Source organism: Falco cherrug, chromosome 1 (assembly GCF_023634085.1).
Source record: "Falco cherrug isolate bFalChe1 chromosome 1, bFalChe1.pri, whole genome shotgun sequence".
Lineage (NCBI taxonomy): Eukaryota > Metazoa > Chordata > Aves > Falconiformes > Falconidae > Falco > Falco cherrug.
In genome coordinates, this window is record NC_073697.1 from 111,380,300 (window position 1) to 111,397,060 (window position 16,761).

General features: G+C 50.9%; 1 protein-coding gene across 3 annotated transcripts; it reads left to right on the forward strand.

Annotated features, from left to right (window-relative positions):
• Positions 1 to 1,552: 1,552 nt before the first annotated feature.
• MRM1 (mitochondrial rRNA methyltransferase 1) lies at positions 1,553 to 10,263 on the forward strand. 3 transcript variants are annotated; one of them, XM_014280324.3, is made up of 5 exons: positions 1,555 to 2,614; positions 3,056 to 3,149; positions 5,074 to 5,194; positions 9,269 to 9,388; positions 9,525 to 10,263. In XM_014280324.3, the coding sequence occupies exons 1-5, from the start codon at positions 1,824 to 1,826 to the stop codon at positions 9,572 to 9,574; spliced, it is 1,176 nt and encodes a 391-aa protein (XP_014135799.2). In that variant the 5' UTR covers positions 1,555 to 1,823; the 3' UTR covers positions 9,575 to 10,263. The 3 variants fall into 3 exon arrangements, with proteins under 3 accessions (XP_055584566.1, XP_055584557.1, XP_014135799.2); XM_055728591.1 differs by lacking the exon at positions 9,525 to 10,263 and having other exon boundaries at positions 1,553 to 2,614; positions 9,253 to 9,363; XM_055728582.1 differs by lacking the exons at positions 9,269 to 9,388; positions 9,525 to 10,263 and adding an exon at positions 6,321 to 9,244 and having other exon boundaries at positions 1,553 to 2,614.
• The last annotated feature ends 6,498 nt before the right edge of the window (positions 10,264 to 16,761 follow it).

Consider the following 16,761-nt stretch of genomic DNA (forward strand, 5'->3'; position numbering starts at 1 on the left):
AGCAGAATAGTGCCCAGTTGTCTCACAGATGACCTGTGGAGGCTGGACTTGCTGGTCCTTGTTGGAAGGATGCTGCGTTCTACAGGGGTTCGCGGCAATCCCCAGGCAGGCTGCTGGGCATGGCTGGGTTTGACTAAGCTGTGCAAGGGATGAGCTGCTGTTGCTATTCGGACTTGGATATTGAACTCTTTTCTCGTGCTTGCCTGGAAGCAAGGCAGCTTATTGTTGGCATAACTGAAGGCGGTTTTGTTTCCTAGTCCCCTTTCAGCTTGTCCAAGCACAGAGGCACATTGCTGAGCCCAAGTCTGTAGTCAGTGACAACGAAGTTTTTGCAAATGCGTGTTGAATGGCTGAACTGGCTGCCATTGCTGGATTTGAGGCAGATATTTTGGATGCCTTGTAAATAGGTAGAGAGCATTTATAGGATTAAAACAATATTTGGGGTTTTTTTTCCTATTCTTGTGCTTTTTTTTCTGTTTGTCATACACGTTGTACCTATCATCCGTTGTGTTAAAACTGCTGTACCTGCAGCGTATTTTCTGGCAGATTATGGGATCTTGGGTGAGTAGTCTCAGCTCTGATCTTTTTTGGGGAGGAACCACGGGCACAGTTGGCTCTGGCAAGCAGCAGGAAGGACATGGTTTTACTTAAAATCTCTCAATCTGTACAAGCAATTTTGTGGTATTTTTGAGTCCAGATGTAACAATGCTTCAGATTAACCGTATAGAAAAGGAATTGAAAAATTTCTGCTTCTCTCTGTAAAATCCTTTTGAAAGAGTACCACTGTGGTTTGTCCCCTATGGCCCACACAGAGGGATAAACGCCTGGCAGCCCTAACACTATTGCTGTGAACGGCCCGGTTCCCTGCCTGCCCCTTGTCTACCCATTTATGAAATTAAAAGATGGAAATGGAGTATCAGGTAAGGAGAAGAGCAGTTTTGGTGTAAGGTGACAGGCTGGTGGCGAGGTGGGCCCAGGGCCTGCCCACTGCCCTGGGAGCCCTTTCTGCCCGTGTGTGGGGCAGCATGTCGCCTGGGTGGTGAAGAGGCTGGAATGGCTTTTTTTTTCTTTTTAAATATTAAGAATATCAGGGCTAGGCCAAGGCCAGGACTCTGCAGAACGCTGGTGCTCCTGTTGCTGGGCTGGGTGGTGCCGGTTGTTTGGCCTGGGGCCTGTGGGATGCTGCCCCTCACCTCACCAAGGCTGGGATGCCCTAATGAAGCGGTTCCGATTTTCTGGTTAATTAAGGCCCTGTCAGTGCAGGCCACGGGGGTCGGCTCCCCTCAGGCTCGGGGGCAGCACCAGCCCTGCCCTCGCCCCACGGGGTGACCCGGCTGGGCCTAAGGGTGAGGGGACTGCGCTGCCCTCCTGCCTCACGGCTGCGGGTCTGGCTGGGAGCTGGGGCCGGTGAGGGGCCGCGCTCTGTCAGGGGCCGGAGGGAGCGGCCGGGGCCCGGCTGCGCCCCCGCCCACCGCCAGGCGGCGCTGCCGGGCGGGGCGGAACATCCCCCGGCTGCTGCGGCCGCGTGCCCACCCGGAAGTGGTGCGGCGCGCGCGGGCGGTAGGGGCGGGGGCCGGGCTGACGCGTGTCCGCCGCCACAGGCAGCCGCCGTGCAGAGGCGCCCCTCCGCCCGCCCCCTCGCGTGCCCGCCCCCTGCCGTCGCCCCCGTTTTGCGGCCGGGCTGCCGGTGGGGCCGAGCTCTGTGTCTTCCCCCCGGGCAGGGCCCCGTGCCCGCGGTGCGGTGCGGCGCCGCCTCCTGTCGGCTCCGCCGCGGCCTGAGGCCGCGCAGGCCCTGCCCCGCTGGAAAGGCCTTCGGGGCTCCGATGGAGCAGGTGCTGAAGCACAGCGCCCGGTGGGCCGCGGGGCTGCCCCTCGCCGTCTGCCGGCCGCGGTGGGCAGCGCTGAGGTGTTGCTCCACGCGGGAGCAGCCGTCGCCCCGGGCAGCGCCAGCCGCGGGTGGGCCTGAGGAGGGGCCGCCCCCCGGCGGGACAGGCCGGCCGCCCCCGCCAGCCCTCCCGGCGGTCTCCGGAGCGGCGGCTGGCTCCGGGGCCCCCCGCGTGGGCCGCCCGTGGCACAAGGCCGAGGAGCGAAGGGGCAGGCCCGCGGCAGCCAGCCGGGAGCGGTGGGGCTGGTCGGGGGGTGACTTCTCCAAGGCGAGGAGGAGGCTGAAGCAACAGCCTCTGTCCGTCGAGAGGACTAAAGGCTCAGAGATCTTATTCGGGATCGCGCCGTGTTCCCTGGCCCTCTCCCAGTCGAGGAGGGATCTGTTCAGGTTGTTCCTCAAGCAGAGCAGCGGCTCTCGGCGGCTCGTTATGAGCGAGTTTGTCCTTCAGGCCACGGCCCGGGGAGTCCCTGTGCACCACGTCACCAGGCGAGAGCTGGATGCTCTTTGCAGAGGTCGGGTCCACCAGGGCGTCTGTTTGGAGGCCACCCCTCTCCATTTCAAGAGTTTGGAGGAAGTTGAGAAGCCTGATTTGGGGGATGAAGAGAGTCCGAACCGACAGCTGATTTGGCTGGTGTTGGAGCAGATCAAGGATCCCATGAACCTGGGGGCACTGCTGCGCTCTGCGTACTTCTTGGGGGTGGACAGAGTGGTGGCAAGCCAGAAGAACAGGTACGAGGTTGGTTATCTGCGCCTTAAGCTTTTTGCTTGCTTTTCCTGCTGGCTCCCAAAGAGGTTTCTAGCCTGCATTGCTCGGTAGCTTCTTCAGAGGGCTGAACTTGGGCAGCTGCTGCTTTGCGTTGCGCTCCGCAGGGAGGCTGCAGGGATGTGGTGTTCCAGGCTAGTAAGGAGCCTCCCTGGGTACTTTCTGGTTTAACACATTTTGTGTTTCAGTTACCCATCTGTGCACAAAACTGCTGTAACCTATTTCCTGCGCTAATTTCTCAGCCCTCCTATTCTCCATAGGAAAATGTATCTGTGTAGCAGCGAGATCTTTAGTGGACTAGTTGGAATTGTGTTGCAGAGGCAGGAGAAGGAAACACAGAAATAAAAGTCTCCCGGATTTCTTTTTTTGCTCTCACATGACACTTTTCCTTTCTTTTTTCCTTGCAGCTGCCCTTTGACTCCGACAGTGAGCAAAGCTAGCTCTGGAACTATGGAAGTCTTCGACGTCTACAGCACAGATGATCTCCGGAGCTTTTTGAAGGTAGAATGTTCCACGGTTTTTTTCCCCTTTCCTTTCAAGAAACCTCAATTATTGCATGTATTGAACAGAGAGGAGGTACAGGAAGAGGACTCGAGTTATTTCCAGTGTCCTGTGCTCCCTCTCTGCAGTCCTGTTTGCTGCCGGTGGTCTGTGCTGTTGGACCACCGCTGACAGGCATGCACCCCCAGTCCCATTCCATCGGGTGGGGGAACAGGTCTGAGTTGTGGGTCATTTTCTGGAAGGTGGCAGTAGCTGGGCAATGCTTTATCTATCTCCCGTACTCAGGATGCGAGCTCGCTAACATGCTCAGGATGCGAGCTCGCTAACATGGGGACCCGTGGGGACCCGAGGTAGCGCTGCTGCCTGCGGCAGCTCTTGCCTGGCGTGTGGCGGAGGCAGCGTCCTGGGACCCAAGCACATGATGGCAGTATTGGGCAGCCTTTGGAGCAGGGGAGAGAGGCGAAACCGGGGCTGGTGCGAGCTGCAGGGAATATTTTTACACTGTACTTGTGTGGTGAGGTGAGATAGGGCCCTTTGAAGAAACACGCTGCAAAAGGAAGGGGAATGCACGTGGGAAAACGTGATTTAAACTGAAACAAACCCATGGGTGTTGCTTTGAATCGGCAGAGTGTGTCAGCCCTGTGATAGCACCGTGTGATTGCCCTGACTCCTCATGGAGGTCCCCTGTGCCCTGGCTGGGCTAAGGACCATCTGAATATCGTGTGTGTGCAGAGCGGGGAGCTGCACGTTCTCATCTGCCCTCCCCTGTTCATGTGGGATCCCCCAGACTGGGGGGAGCAGTGGAGTTGGAGGGTTCAGCCCAGGGAGGGCAGAGGCTGCAGATCCTCAGGGAAGCAGAGGCACCCAGCCTGCGCTCCCAGGGTCACTGTGTGCCAGTGTCCCGTTTAGGAAGAGCTCGTCACAGTCTGGTGTGACCGCAAGAGGCCTCATGAGCAGAGGTAAGCCTGGACTCTTCACTTGGTGCTAGAAAACCCTTGCCCATCTGTACAGTAGGTCTGTGGCAGGTGGAGCTCTGGATGATGGTGAAATGAAAGATACATAAAATACATTGATATCTAATTGAAACAGCTGGATGAATCACTTTGTTACTGTAAAGCTTGAATTATTAACATTTTCAGCCATTGCAGCAGTTCATTTAATTGGACCCAGATTCACTGGCCTAACCCTTGGCATTGCCTGGCTGGTGTAAATTTGATATAACATAATGTAAAAAGTGCCAGTTTCACAGGAAATGAAGCTGGCAAGAAGCAGCGGCTCTTTTATTGTTAAAATGGCTTTCCAAGACAAATAATTAAGGCTCTTTTTACTAGGGTGTGGAAGGGAAGGCTGGTTCTTTGATTATGTGAGGCACTGAGTGCTGAGTGCCCTGCCTTTTATATGAGCTGATTTTTGGCATCTGAGTTTGAAAATGTGCACTTGTGTTTGAAAACGTTACTGTGGGCTTCTGATGGCTGAGCCTGCACTTGAGAACTTCCACTGCGTTGCTCCATGGATTATCCTTATGCTAATTTGTTTAACGCTACTCTTTTTGTATGCTTTCCTGGCAAAAACCTTCCTAGAACTGTTGTATGGGCAAAAAAAAAGGCTTTTCAGTTGCTGTTTGTTTGCTTGCTGAACTAGAATAAAAAGCAGAAGGGAAATTACTTTTTTTTTCCTTTTTTTTTTTTTTTCCCCCCTTAAATCAAGCTTTGTGTGCTGGTACAGGGAGGACTTTGGTGGTAAAAATTCAAGGGATGCCAAAAAACTAGAAAAGCCAGTTAACCTAACTGAAAATGTAAAAAACCCCCCACAAAACAAAACAAAAAACCAAATAAAAAAATGGGTGTTTGCATACATGACTTAATTTCTTTTTAAGCTTGAAAAGTAGGCAAGTTTTTAACGCTTGTTCCCTTTCCCTTTCTAGGCTAAAACTGCAGAAGGCTGGGAAGTTGTGGGAACGGTCAGCAAGCCTGAGGAGGTGGAAAACGTTCCTGTCATCAGCTGCTTGGAATTCCGGTGGAATAAACCCATTATTATAGTAATAGGTATTTCAATTTAAAGAGCTTTGGGCTTGGTGGAGGTGCACGTATGAGGGACTGATCAGGGGGATGTTTCACTCCAAAGCTAATTGCAGGCCTGCTACATTACATCACAGTTTGGTCTGGACAGGACAAACTGAGCAAGAAGTATTAGAATGAGCTGGCTGCAAATAGAACCAGGAGCTGACAAGCCTCCCAGTAGGAACTGCAAGGACAGGCCAGTTTGTGTAGGTGAACAGGGAGTTTAGTAGCTGCAGAGGGTCTAGGTGACAGTTTCCAGTGGCAGGACAGATCTGGGTCAGGGTAGCCAACAGTGTGTTGTTCTGTGTTGTGTTCTGGGGCGCTTTTAATCCTGTCCTGAAGAGCCCTGAACCTGGATTTTTTGTGTTGGCAAACCACAAACCTGAGTGAGACACCTAGAAGGAACGGGTTTGCGCTTGCTTGGCTGAGGCTGTAATGGTGAGCTGTGCCATGTCTTTGCTCTGTTGTGTTTCCTCTTAAAAAAACAGGAATATATCGCTGTGCTCAGGTCTGGAAAGAAGCATGAGGAGCTGTTGCTGGGATGGTCTGAACTCAAAGTTGGGCTTCGTGGCACAGAAACCACCATGGAGACCAGGCAGTGGCTGCTTTTGTATGCCTAGGAGAAGGCAGGAGCTGTTGGCTCCTGCAGTACCAGCTGGAGGAGTGAGTGTAACCTGCTCCCTGCCAGAGCTGTGCGCTGTCTGAGCAATGGGTGCCACTTTCCTGAGCACCTAGACTGGGCAATTCCTGCACAGCCCTCTGCTTCTGCCCCCTTTGTGCAGAGGATACTGGCAAAGAATGCTGTCTTTCGTAGGTAGAGTATGGGGCTGTGCAGCCTCCCAGAAGTGTGAAGTGAAGGGAGCAGTGGCATCGTGACAGCTAGAGAAAGAAATTCATCCAGGAGTGCTGCTCTAGGCACCCTTGTGTGGCCATGGTGTCGCCCCCCCCACTTTGTGTCACCTGGCAGACACGAGAGCTGGTTTGAGCTTTTACACTTGGAAGTAGTGTCATGCTGGCGATGAGCCATCAAGGGGCTGTAATCCTGCCCCGTGCTGCGGTTTTCTTGGCTCAGAAGACATTCCTTTAATTAAAATGTTTATTGAACTCCTAGAAATACTGACAAGACAACACCGCAAATCTGGCATCTCTACAAGATGTGTGGAGCTATATTATAAAGGGAGTAGGGAGGCTGGCAGTGCTGCTGATGGACCACAAAGAAATGCATCGCAGAAACAACGACAACACCAGGAGAAAGGAAGGGGGTGAAAGTGGCAGTAGTGTCGTTACCTTGAATTATGAGAGATTTCTCCAGGAAAAAGTCCAAATATCCTTTTGTCAAGGGAGATTGGAGGCTGATTGGTAGATGCATGAGGAGAGCTCCCGGACCTTGCAGCAGTAATGATTTCAACTCTCTGCTGAGCACTAACTCTTTGCTGAAAAGAAAATTGAACATTACAGTCGTCTGATGCTGAGGTTGTTTGAAGAAACATCCTAGATCTGAATATGTAGTGTACCTGCAGCTACAGCGAGCAGCAGAGATAATTTAGCATGGTAGTGAGTTTCCTAGCATTGCACAGATTGTCTTGTAAGTTAAGCATTTGCAGACTTGAATTCACCCTCCTGGCATCTTCGCTGCCTTGGCAGGGAGTGATTTGGACAGTCCAGTTTAATGTTGTCTGCACTGGAGTCATTGCCAAAGGTGACAGGCAGGCTGGCTGCCCTGAAGACTGGGAGCCTTTGCGAACAGGAACAGATTGGGAGCACTTAGATGGCTGAGTAAGAAGAGTTTCTGGGTAATTTGTTCTTTTTACTCCTTCGGTCTTTAGCTTGGGGTTTAAGGCTGTTCACGGAATTGTTGGTTTTATGGAGATGCTCGTTTTGCATATTTCTCTTGAACTGCCAGCGTGGATGCTTCTGCCTGGATTTGAATTTCTTGCACTGGAGCCTGCAGTTGTTAAGGTGCTGTAAATTGTAAATGGGACAGGAAACCTGTTCTGTCATTTCAGCCAAGCTCTAACTCTGGTCTTTGAGGCCTGTCAGTGAGGGACAAAGCTAAGAGATGGAAGTCAGAAATCTGAAGTGGGAAATGTTTGGTTCACCAGTATAAACTAGGATTTAATCTGATTCAGTCAGTGCTCCCTCCCTCTTGTCACAGTGTGCAAGTCTTTCTGCCCTGAATTTATGGTTCCTAATTATTTTAAGCAGCCAGAGCCATAAAAAGCTTTGTAAAAGCTGGAAGCAAAATTGCTGCCTTTATTAGGAATCGTAAGACCCTTATCAGGGAGAGGAAAGGATTGCTCCAGGAGCTGTCACGCCTCTGGCAATAGCTGCTGTCCCAGTTGGAGAGTCCCATGAGAACGTGGTTTGAGAGGCTCAGGAGGCAAATATGACTGTAAGTTGTAAAACTTTTCTGTGTTGAATCAGGAAAAAGTAGGATTTTAAATATATATATAATAATTTTTATTTTTAATTATTTCTTGAAGCATCCTTAGAGAGCCACAGTCTAGCGATGAAGAGGCAGGCTGGGCTGTGGGAGGCCTGGCTTCAATTCCTTGTGTCACTCGGGCTTCCCCCATGACCTTGGACAACTCACCCAGGCCTCGTCTGCACTGCTGGCTTACAGAAGAAGGAAAATAATGGTTAGGATGTGATTTTGGTTTTCTGAAGGTTCATTTACCCCAGCCAAAGGATATTTTTGCCTGTATGGCTTATTTCATGTGGGAAGGTGATGCAAGATGCATTACCCAAGGCATTATTTTCCTTACCCGAAATGCATCTTGCCAGTTAGATCAGAGCAGCAAAATATGAGACTGGGCTTCAGCTTCCAGCCTGTGAAATGGGATAAGAACACTTTGCTACCCTGTGCGGGCAGAGGGGTGTCATGCAGATCAGTGCTGAGGGACCTGCTGGGGAGGTGCTATACGTAGACAGTGGGGGAAGAATTTTGTGGCAACTCAACCCAGCAAGGAGCTCCTTATAGAGGAGTGAGTCTCCAGTGGCATAGGAAGTGCCTAAAAGCATCCTTTAAACTTCATGTTTCTAAATCTACGTGAGCTGAGCGAGGCCTTGGTGACAGCGCTGGTTAGGCAGACAGAGGCACAGAAGCCCTGGCAGGCAGCGTGTGCCCCGGCAGTGCCGTCCCAGGATGAGTCTGGTGTTCAGCTGGGGTTGGGCTATGGCTGTGGGAGGGGATCGTGTGGCTTCCAGCGTGCTCAGCCTGTTTTGTCAGAGGGTGAGCACGTCTTCAAAATGAGCTGACTGTTCCTGCAGCCATGTAGCTGTCTGTGTAGCTCTAAATAATGAATGTGGAAGAATTCATTGGGGAGCCGAGTGGGCTGGGAGGTCTGTGGTCTTCTGCATTTTCACTTGTCTGCGCACAGGATTGTTTAAAGCCTCTCCCTTTCCATTTCCCTTTGTGACAGTGTGAGTCAAACAACTACTAATGACCTGGGATAGATTTCAACTCTGTTTCACCAGTGTATCAGCCCAAACATATCAGGGCTGTTGGATGGTTTAACAACTAATCAATTGAAGCCTCTGGTTAAACTGTCTGCATTCACAAGTTGCACCCAGATGGTGGTACTGTGCGCTGAAAAGGCTGAACCCGTCACTATCGATAGGGATGTGGGGTTTGCTGGACCAGATCAGGCCTGTGGCCTCTCGTCTGCCTTGTCCCTCTGGCAGCAACCCGTGTACGTGGTCAGCCATCTGCAGGCACGGTGGCTGCGTGCAGAGGGGAGCTTTGCAGTCACATTACCAGGCTCTGTGCTTTACGCTGTGCGTGCAGGCATGTTGCACAGGTATTTCTCAAAACCACTTCAGATACTTAAGAACAGGTCCAGGGAGGCTGGAGTGGGCCAGGAAGGGAAGGCAGGTAAGGTGCCCATCTTGCCTCTGGTAGTTCTTGGCTGTTGCTGATGGGAGCTGGTGAAGTTTCTGGTGGACTTAGGGGCAAAGGTGTAGTTGCGATAGAGCATTAGCAGGAACTGTACTCGGGAGGGGGGAAAAGGGATGTGGCAGCAGCTGTGAGCTGACCTGAGTAGTGCCTTTCTTCTGCAGGTAGTGAAGGTGATGGGCTTTCCCTAGAGACGCAGCTCTTGTGCCATCGGATGCTGGCCATACCCCCTGGCAGAGTGCTTCACCCTGGGATCGAGTCACTGAATGTCTCTGTTGCTACTGGTAAGAACAGTTCTGAGCACGGAGGCATCATTGTCCAAATTTCTGTATTTAAAAATCAAATATCCAGGCCCGCAGAATGATTTTCTTGTGGTTTAAAAAAGATTTTCTTTAGTTAGTTAGTTTTACTTTCCTACAGGTATTCTCCTGCACTCCATCTGCAGCCAAAAGCTGAGGCATAGTGATTGAAAATGTTTTTTGTTTGGCGGGGGACGCTGCTCGGTGTTCCGTGGCTGTGCTCTGTTGGTGCGGATATGGAAGTGCTCTTTCCAGGGTCTTCGCCGTCACTGCAAGTTACGGGGGGGTGTCCCGTTGATGCGAGCTGTGTCTTGGCTGCTGCACCATACCACCAGAACCCTCCTGGCTTAATGCTGAAGTCAGACACCTGCACGTACTGAGTGACACCTGCCACTGGCACCTGGGAGGAGCGGCTGTAAGGAAGGCAGACAAAGCTGGGTTTTCAAAGCAGCCAGCCGTGTACTTCGTTCTTGCCGTTCCGTACTCACTGTGATGGCTGCGAGCTTCGTGCTTGTTGCACAGGGGACTTTGTATGTCACCTGTGCTGTGGAGAGAATGTGGGCTGAGAGCAGCTGTGCCCACCCTGTGCCCCCTGCCTGAGCCCACCGCCCCCCTAGCAGCTGAGAGGGTGCAGGCGAGAGCCAGGTGTGATTTGGGACAACTTGGTAGCAATTTCTTCATGATGAGGCGGTTTCTCTGTTCGATATTGCTGCTTGAATGTCTGTAAACACACCAAGTTGTACTTGGTTGTAAAGCAGATCTGCAGCGCTGCCGAAAGATGGACACGAGCTGTTAGGAAACAGCTGTAGTGGGGATAAATGCAGCCCATTGAAATAAAGCCTCTGTAAAGATTGGTAGTAGACTTGAATCAATCCTTTTTGTGTCATATATAAATCCGGGGTGTGATTAGTGGAACAGAGCACTTCTTTCAGGTAGTAAGAGGAATCAGGAGCTTGTTCTCTTCTGGAGAAGTTTCCTTTCCTTGGTGGGCCTGATCCTACTGGATGCTGAGCTGCCCCAGCTGCACGGTTCCGCTGATGGCATGGGGCTAGGGTGAGGGTGGCTTCGTTTGCAAATACCCTGGTTGAAAACCAGGCTGGCTAAATTATTGAGAACCAAATGAATGTTATCACTTAGCACCTTAATTATTTTATTTAGCTACTGTGGCCCTTTGCACAGGATTCCTCATTAACACTTAATTTACAGTGCCCTTTAGGGATAATTTCAAACAATTCAGCTTAGTCTCCCCCCTCCCCCCCCTTCCAAATGAACAAGTAAATCACTCAGAGTGACTAATTAGGACTTTCCTTTGAGCTAAATGAAGTCTGTAAACTGGTCTGTGGATGTGGAGGATTTTCCCATGCATCCCTGGGAGGACCTGGCCGGTGGGTGCTGCAGCCGTGGGTGGCTATGGGGCTGGGGACACCCCAGGTGCCAGGGATGGGGGACAGGATGGGACACAGAGCTCTTGAAAGGTGTCATGTGCTCACTTCTGTGGCTGCGGTGGAGAAGGGTGCCTGGCACGGTGGCGTGCATCTTGGGCTGTGTCTGCCCCTTCACCCACTCCGGTGGAAAAGGACAAACCCCAGATCCCTCCGAAACGACAGCCGTCGTGCGAGCTGGTCGCAGAGTGACGGTGAGCGGGTGCATGACAGGGGCGACAGCTCTTGCGTTGTGTGGGCTGCATGTGGGTTTGGTCTGGTGGTTTGCTTGGTTGTTTTTTTTTTAAATGATGAAATAAAAGGGCTCCGGGCCAGGGAGGCTGTAGGCCAGCCCTGTGCTGCAGCAGCTGTGGGTGCCCCAGCAGAGGGTGCCCGTGGCTCAGATTTCCTCATTTTTCTGAGGAAAGATTCATCACTTGGGGCTAACTGAATCCTTCCTTCCAAGCAGCAGGGATGAGGCTAAAACCATTTCTTTATTCTTGACCTGTAGGTAAGTATATATATTTCTGATATCATAGGAAGTGCACTTTCTCCTTTTTGCTTTTATTTGTTTATTTATTTAAGCAGTACCTTAACAGAGGAGATGCTTCACTGGCTTTGTGTGTGTTTGGGAAAGCCGGGCACCATCAGACTGTGCTTGACCATGCTGGCTCACCCCCTCTAATGAGGACGCAAGTGAGTAACGACAGAACAGCTACTTTACTCCTGGAAGGCACCCAAAAAGCTTTGAAACCTCAGTGCCTGCAGCAGCGCTGCCGACAGGTTGGGTGAAGTAGGTCAAAGTTCCCGCAGTTACTTGTCCATTGCTCCAGCAGCCATTGCAACTCCCCTACAGATTTCCCCTTGCAGCTGCTGCATCCCCAGAGCACCTTGATTTGGCACTGAAGTATCAGACAAGGCTTACTGGGAGTTGCGTGAGGCTTGAGTTTTAAGAGACAGGAGTTTGAGCGCTTAACTAGGGCTGCAGCTCAGATTTTTGTGCTTGAGAGCTGCAACACAGTCTTCTGTGAGCACAGTAGATCCCACTCCAGACAGCTCTGCTGTTCACGTTCAGCCTGTTTCCCTTGGTGGAAGTTTTGGCCCAGATTTGTTTCACTGGGATTCTGCTCCGCTATCAGCCAGATGTATCTGCCATGGCCAATGTATCTGCCGTGGCCAATGCTTTTTCCTTTGCCCCAGCTCCATCCTGCTCTGGGCTGAGACCCGCAAGGAACATGGGGACCTCTGCACACTTGCACCTTTGGAGATGGAGCTTTGTGCTGTGCTATTTGCCCCGGATCTAATAAATGAGTTCCATTAATTGGATCATTGCCTGCTTCTCCAGTTAATTTCCTGGATATTTTTAAATGTTAAAATGTAGTTTTTATAGTCTTTCATTATTTTTAGCCTTAAGCTTGACTATAATCGTCCCTGTAATGTAACTGTAAGAAAACTCCCAGCTTTAAATCATAAAGGAGGACATTAATTGTCATTTTTTTGTGTTCATCAGCAAGATCAAAACATGCTTCCTGATTACTTCTGTTTGTACATACAGTCTCTTTGATGTTTAGATATGAATAAAGTGTGTGTGTGTGTGTAGTTTGAAAGTCAATTCTTCCCTCCCTGCTGCTTGTCATGGATTCCTTTTGGAGGCTTATTTACCAAATTGATTTTAAAATTTACTAATTGCCCTTCCAAAATGATTTCTCAATAATCAAAGTGTCTCTAAGCACAGTGACAAAATATTTGTCTTCCTTGGTTCAGAAGACACGCTTCGTGCCTTGGCTTTTTTATCCTCAAAACCGGGGCGAACACAAATTTTTTCACCTCCGAGAATCAACTCCAGGGAGAACTGGTTGCAAGAGAAGCTCAGCGCATGCCCCAGGTTTCACTTTTGTGCACAGATCATCAAGACGACCGAAAAAATCGTAATCCATCAAATCCATCACTGGGTCCCAGGGAGGTTTCCTGAAGCTGGAAAGGCTTTGGGACAGAGAACACCTTTGTCTTTGCAAAGCTCGAGGTGGTACCATGGCTGAAGGGGACAGCGGGGGGGGGGGATGCTGGGCTGGGGCGGGAGTAGCCGGTGCTGGAAATGCCACCCAAGAGGCACCTTCCTCGCCCGTGGTGGGGAATCCTCCACCGCGCCACAGCCACAATCTGAGTTTGTAAATGTAATCAACCTTGAGGTCTTGTTACTTCCACAGGTGCAATTAACAGTACCATCTGCTAATCCGTGATTAACGATGTTTACAAATATGCTACAACATGTTAAAATGTGCTGGCACTTTTTTTTTTCCTTTTTTTTTTTTTTTTTTTTTTTTTTTCTCTCTCTCTCTCCCTGTTCCGGCACAGGAGCTGTGCCGCCGGCAGCAGTGCAGGAGGGCTTTCCCGGTGGAGGGCTCCCCATACCCCACCATTAATTCACAGACATTTTGTTTTCATTATTTAAAAGTGCTGTTAAACTCCAAACCAGCTGTAGGAATGACAAGTTCAAATCAGAAGGTCAGTGCTGCTAAATGGGATTTAATTGCATGGGGGTTGAGGTACAAACTGATGAATCTGAATAATAAAACTTTGTGGGGAGCGACATATGGTGCAGTTTAAAGTAAATTTTTATTGATCATCCCACAACTGATGTGTTAATGGGATGGCAGTCTTTGCTTTGGGTTTGATATTGATGTGGAGTTTTAATAATGTCACACAGGAATATTGTGGAGGGGTTTATAATTTAAAAAAAAGAGTTTTCTATTAACTGTCGCCTTCTTTTTAACAGAGAGAGGAATACATTATATCACTGCTGTATGTCCTCCAGATCTAGGTTACATGTAATTGCTCGGTAATTGGTAGAACCATGTAAAAGCCATGGTATTTGCCAGTAAACCCCCCTAAGTTGCCATGAAATTGAAGTGTGATATTTATTCTCTACAAAACTTGCCACCCAAATATCGTGTATGATCAGGTTTGGTCACTGCCGAGACGTTTCTGCAGCGGCTGTGCTGTGCGTAACGCCTGCACGCGCGGGTTCTGCACCGATACCGTGCTCGGGGGCTGGGGGGGGTCTCACCGGGGGGGTAAGGGGTGATTTTGCTTCAAGGGAAGATGCTTTAACCTCCCTTGGGCTTCAGTCTCAGGATTATTGCAGCTATTTCAAGGCCCAACTCAAAATGATGGAGGTTTGGAGGAAGCTGGAGAAGTTCTTGTGTTTTCAGTGGGACTGGGACTTGTCACTGCACTTCTGATGGGTTTTGAAGCTGGTGGAGGTGAAATAGGTGTCAGTACACGGGGGCGCGGGCTGGTCGCCTGTATTTTACTTTCTCTTTAAGTAGGGCCTCCAAAACTCTTCCCATCTTGGCGATTTCCATCATTTAACCACGACTCTGGTTTAGAGACCTCAGCCCCGTGGCCGTGTGAGGGCTCACGTGCCAGGAGCTCTGCTTGGGGGTTTTGCCCTCTGACGGCGTTTTCTGCCCCCTCCCGCGAAATGCCTGGGGGGGCTCAGCGAGGACTCCTTACCGCCTGCTGCATGGCGTTAAATATGGGCGGCAGTAATTGCCTTGCTTATGATCAATAGTTTTATATACTTTAAAAATGTAACAATCCACTGTGGATTGATGCAAAGTTAAACCTGCCAATTTTTATTTTTTTTTCTTCCCGCTGGCCTGTTTTAGAAGCTGCCAGCTCAGCAGTGTTTCCCCTGTGCTGGGGAAGCGGTAGCTCAGCTGTTTTCTCTGAAGATCCGAACATCGCATCCTGTGCGTCCCACGGATGCGGCCCCGACTCTGCCAGCTCCCTTTCGACGGCCACTTGCACAGGACGGACGCTGTAGTGTCTGCAGTTGGGTGTAAATGTCCTTCCGTAATATTTGTAAAGCTGCCTTTGAAAGGTTTGTACAGAAGATAAAAAGTCCGCCCAACCCTGGGGGTTCAGGGTCCTGGCGAGGTGTCTGAGCACCAAAGTGCCCGCAGGAGAGCGGGCAGAGGGGCCAGGCTCAGCCCCGTGGGGCAGCTCGGGGTGACCAGCACTGCTAAGGGCTCGGGGGTCTCGGCTCGGAAGCCTCCATGTCTGTATAAATCATTAGTGCAACTCTGATGTTTAATTAATTGGAGCAGTTGCTGCCTGCTTCTCCTGCAGGAACCGATGAATAGTAAAATGATGCTTTCCCTCCTCTCCTCTTCCCACGTCCCCAAACCGCAATCCCTTTTCCCATTTTTGAGAGCTGTGGATGTGCTTTTTCCTTCATCCTGCCGAGGCTCCCTGGGGTGGGGGTGCTGCAGGCTGACCCCCCCTGTTTGCAGACTTGGCTGGGCACACCAGTGCAGCCCCCGTCCCGCAGAACCCCTCGCTGCCACCCACCTTCCCTCAGGTGCTGGAGCTGCAGCACATGTCCCCTTCCCTGCTGTGCCGCATGGGCTCGGGGACGGGAGCGATGGGGGGGATCGGAGCGAGGGGGTCCCGGGGTGAGATGAAGTAGCGGATGGTGGAGCGATGCTGCAGCAGTGCAGGATGGAGGTTGTCCCGCCGGTGCTGCAGCCAGGTGTCCTTGTGCATGCCGATACCAGGGTATGGGATAGCATTGTACGTTAGAGATGCGTGACAGGGAGTTCCAGCACGGGGAGGTAGCCCTTTTCCATGTGGGATTGTTCCTGGCACACACGCTCCATCCCGCGAGCAGCAGCTGGGGGGAATTGGGCAGTTTTGCAACCCCAGCCCAAGCTGCTGGTGCAGGCCCTATCCCTGTTGGCTGAGGATGGAGCAAGTTGGTGCCATCAAACCCCCCCGAGCCGAGCCCAGGCAAGCCCCCCGCTCCCCAGCGGCACTGCAGGGGGGTCGGCAAGCGGGAGAGAAAAGGGAGGGGGACGCAGGAGCGATGCGCCGGGCTCGCATTCCCCGGCAGAATAAATGAGGTGGTGGTGTCTGGCGGTGCCTTCGCAGCTTTGCCAACCCTCATTAGCACCTTTCAGCAAAGCGGAGCTTATTCAAACTGTATCACAAGTCTTTTGCTGGAGATTGCATCTGTGCCTAATATGCATTTTTATATAAACAAGGGTACTAAATGGCCTTTCAGTTCCCTCTGTAATGTCTTTTTTAATGGAAGGTCCTGAATTAAGAACATATATATATGACTCTAAGAATTTTCTAAGTGATATTGAAAACCTATTGTAAAGTAGGATTTCTCCTTGCAAAATTATTTTAATGAGGTTCCAGTTTATTTTCTGGCTATATTTTACTTATTTAATCCTCCAGAGGGGCTTTTCAGAGGCAGCATCTCATTTTCAATGCAACTATTCTTAACATTAGAGAAAACTACCTTTCTGAAATGCATGAAGGAAAAAAAAACCAACAACCCAACCAGAGGAAGATGTACGAGATAAGAATAAACTTGAAAAGCTTTGAGGTGGTTTATGGCTTCTCTTGAAAGAATAACAGTTCATGTATTTTTGTTATGGTGTGGTTTAATGATGCTTGCAGAAAAAAGATAAGGTAGAAATGGAAATATAAAATTAAACCAGCAAAGTGAATGTGATTATTTTAGTTACTAGTATTACCTGGGGAAAACGCTCTCGGGGTTTTTTATCTAGACTAAATATTTGCTTTTCTAAAAGGGAAGGCCCTCTGCATCTCCTGGCACGAGGCTGGAAAGTGAAATTTTCCCGTGGTCCAGCAATCGCGGGAGGATGGAGGTGTCTGCTGGAGCCCTGGCTGCCCCCGCAGCAGGTCCGTCGCAGCCCACCGTGGGTCCTGCGGGGATGCGCTTTGCACGGGCTGGCTTTGCCACCATGGGAGGTGGCCCTGAGGGGTTCCACAGCCTCACCCTTGTGGCTGTGCTGCAGGTGGGGGGAGCGAGGAGGAGGCATGGGGGGGGCCTGGCCCCCAGTGTCTGTGTGTGATCGGGGCTTTGTGCCTCTTCTGGAGGACCTTCCTTCACCAGGATCT

Coding starts and splice junctions, on each gene's coding strand:
- MRM1 (XM_014280324.3), top strand. CDS start 1,824: ATGGAGCAGGTGCTGAAGCACAGCGCCCGGTGGGCCGCGGGGCTGCCC. Junction 3,150..5,073: donor ATCTCCGGAGCTTTTTGAAG/GTAGAATGTTCC, acceptor TTCCCTTTCTAG/GCTAAAACTGCAGAAGGCTG. Junction 9,389..9,524: donor GAATGTCTCTGTTGCTACTG/GTAAGAACAGTT, acceptor ACTTTCCTACAG/GTATTCTCCTGCACTCCATC.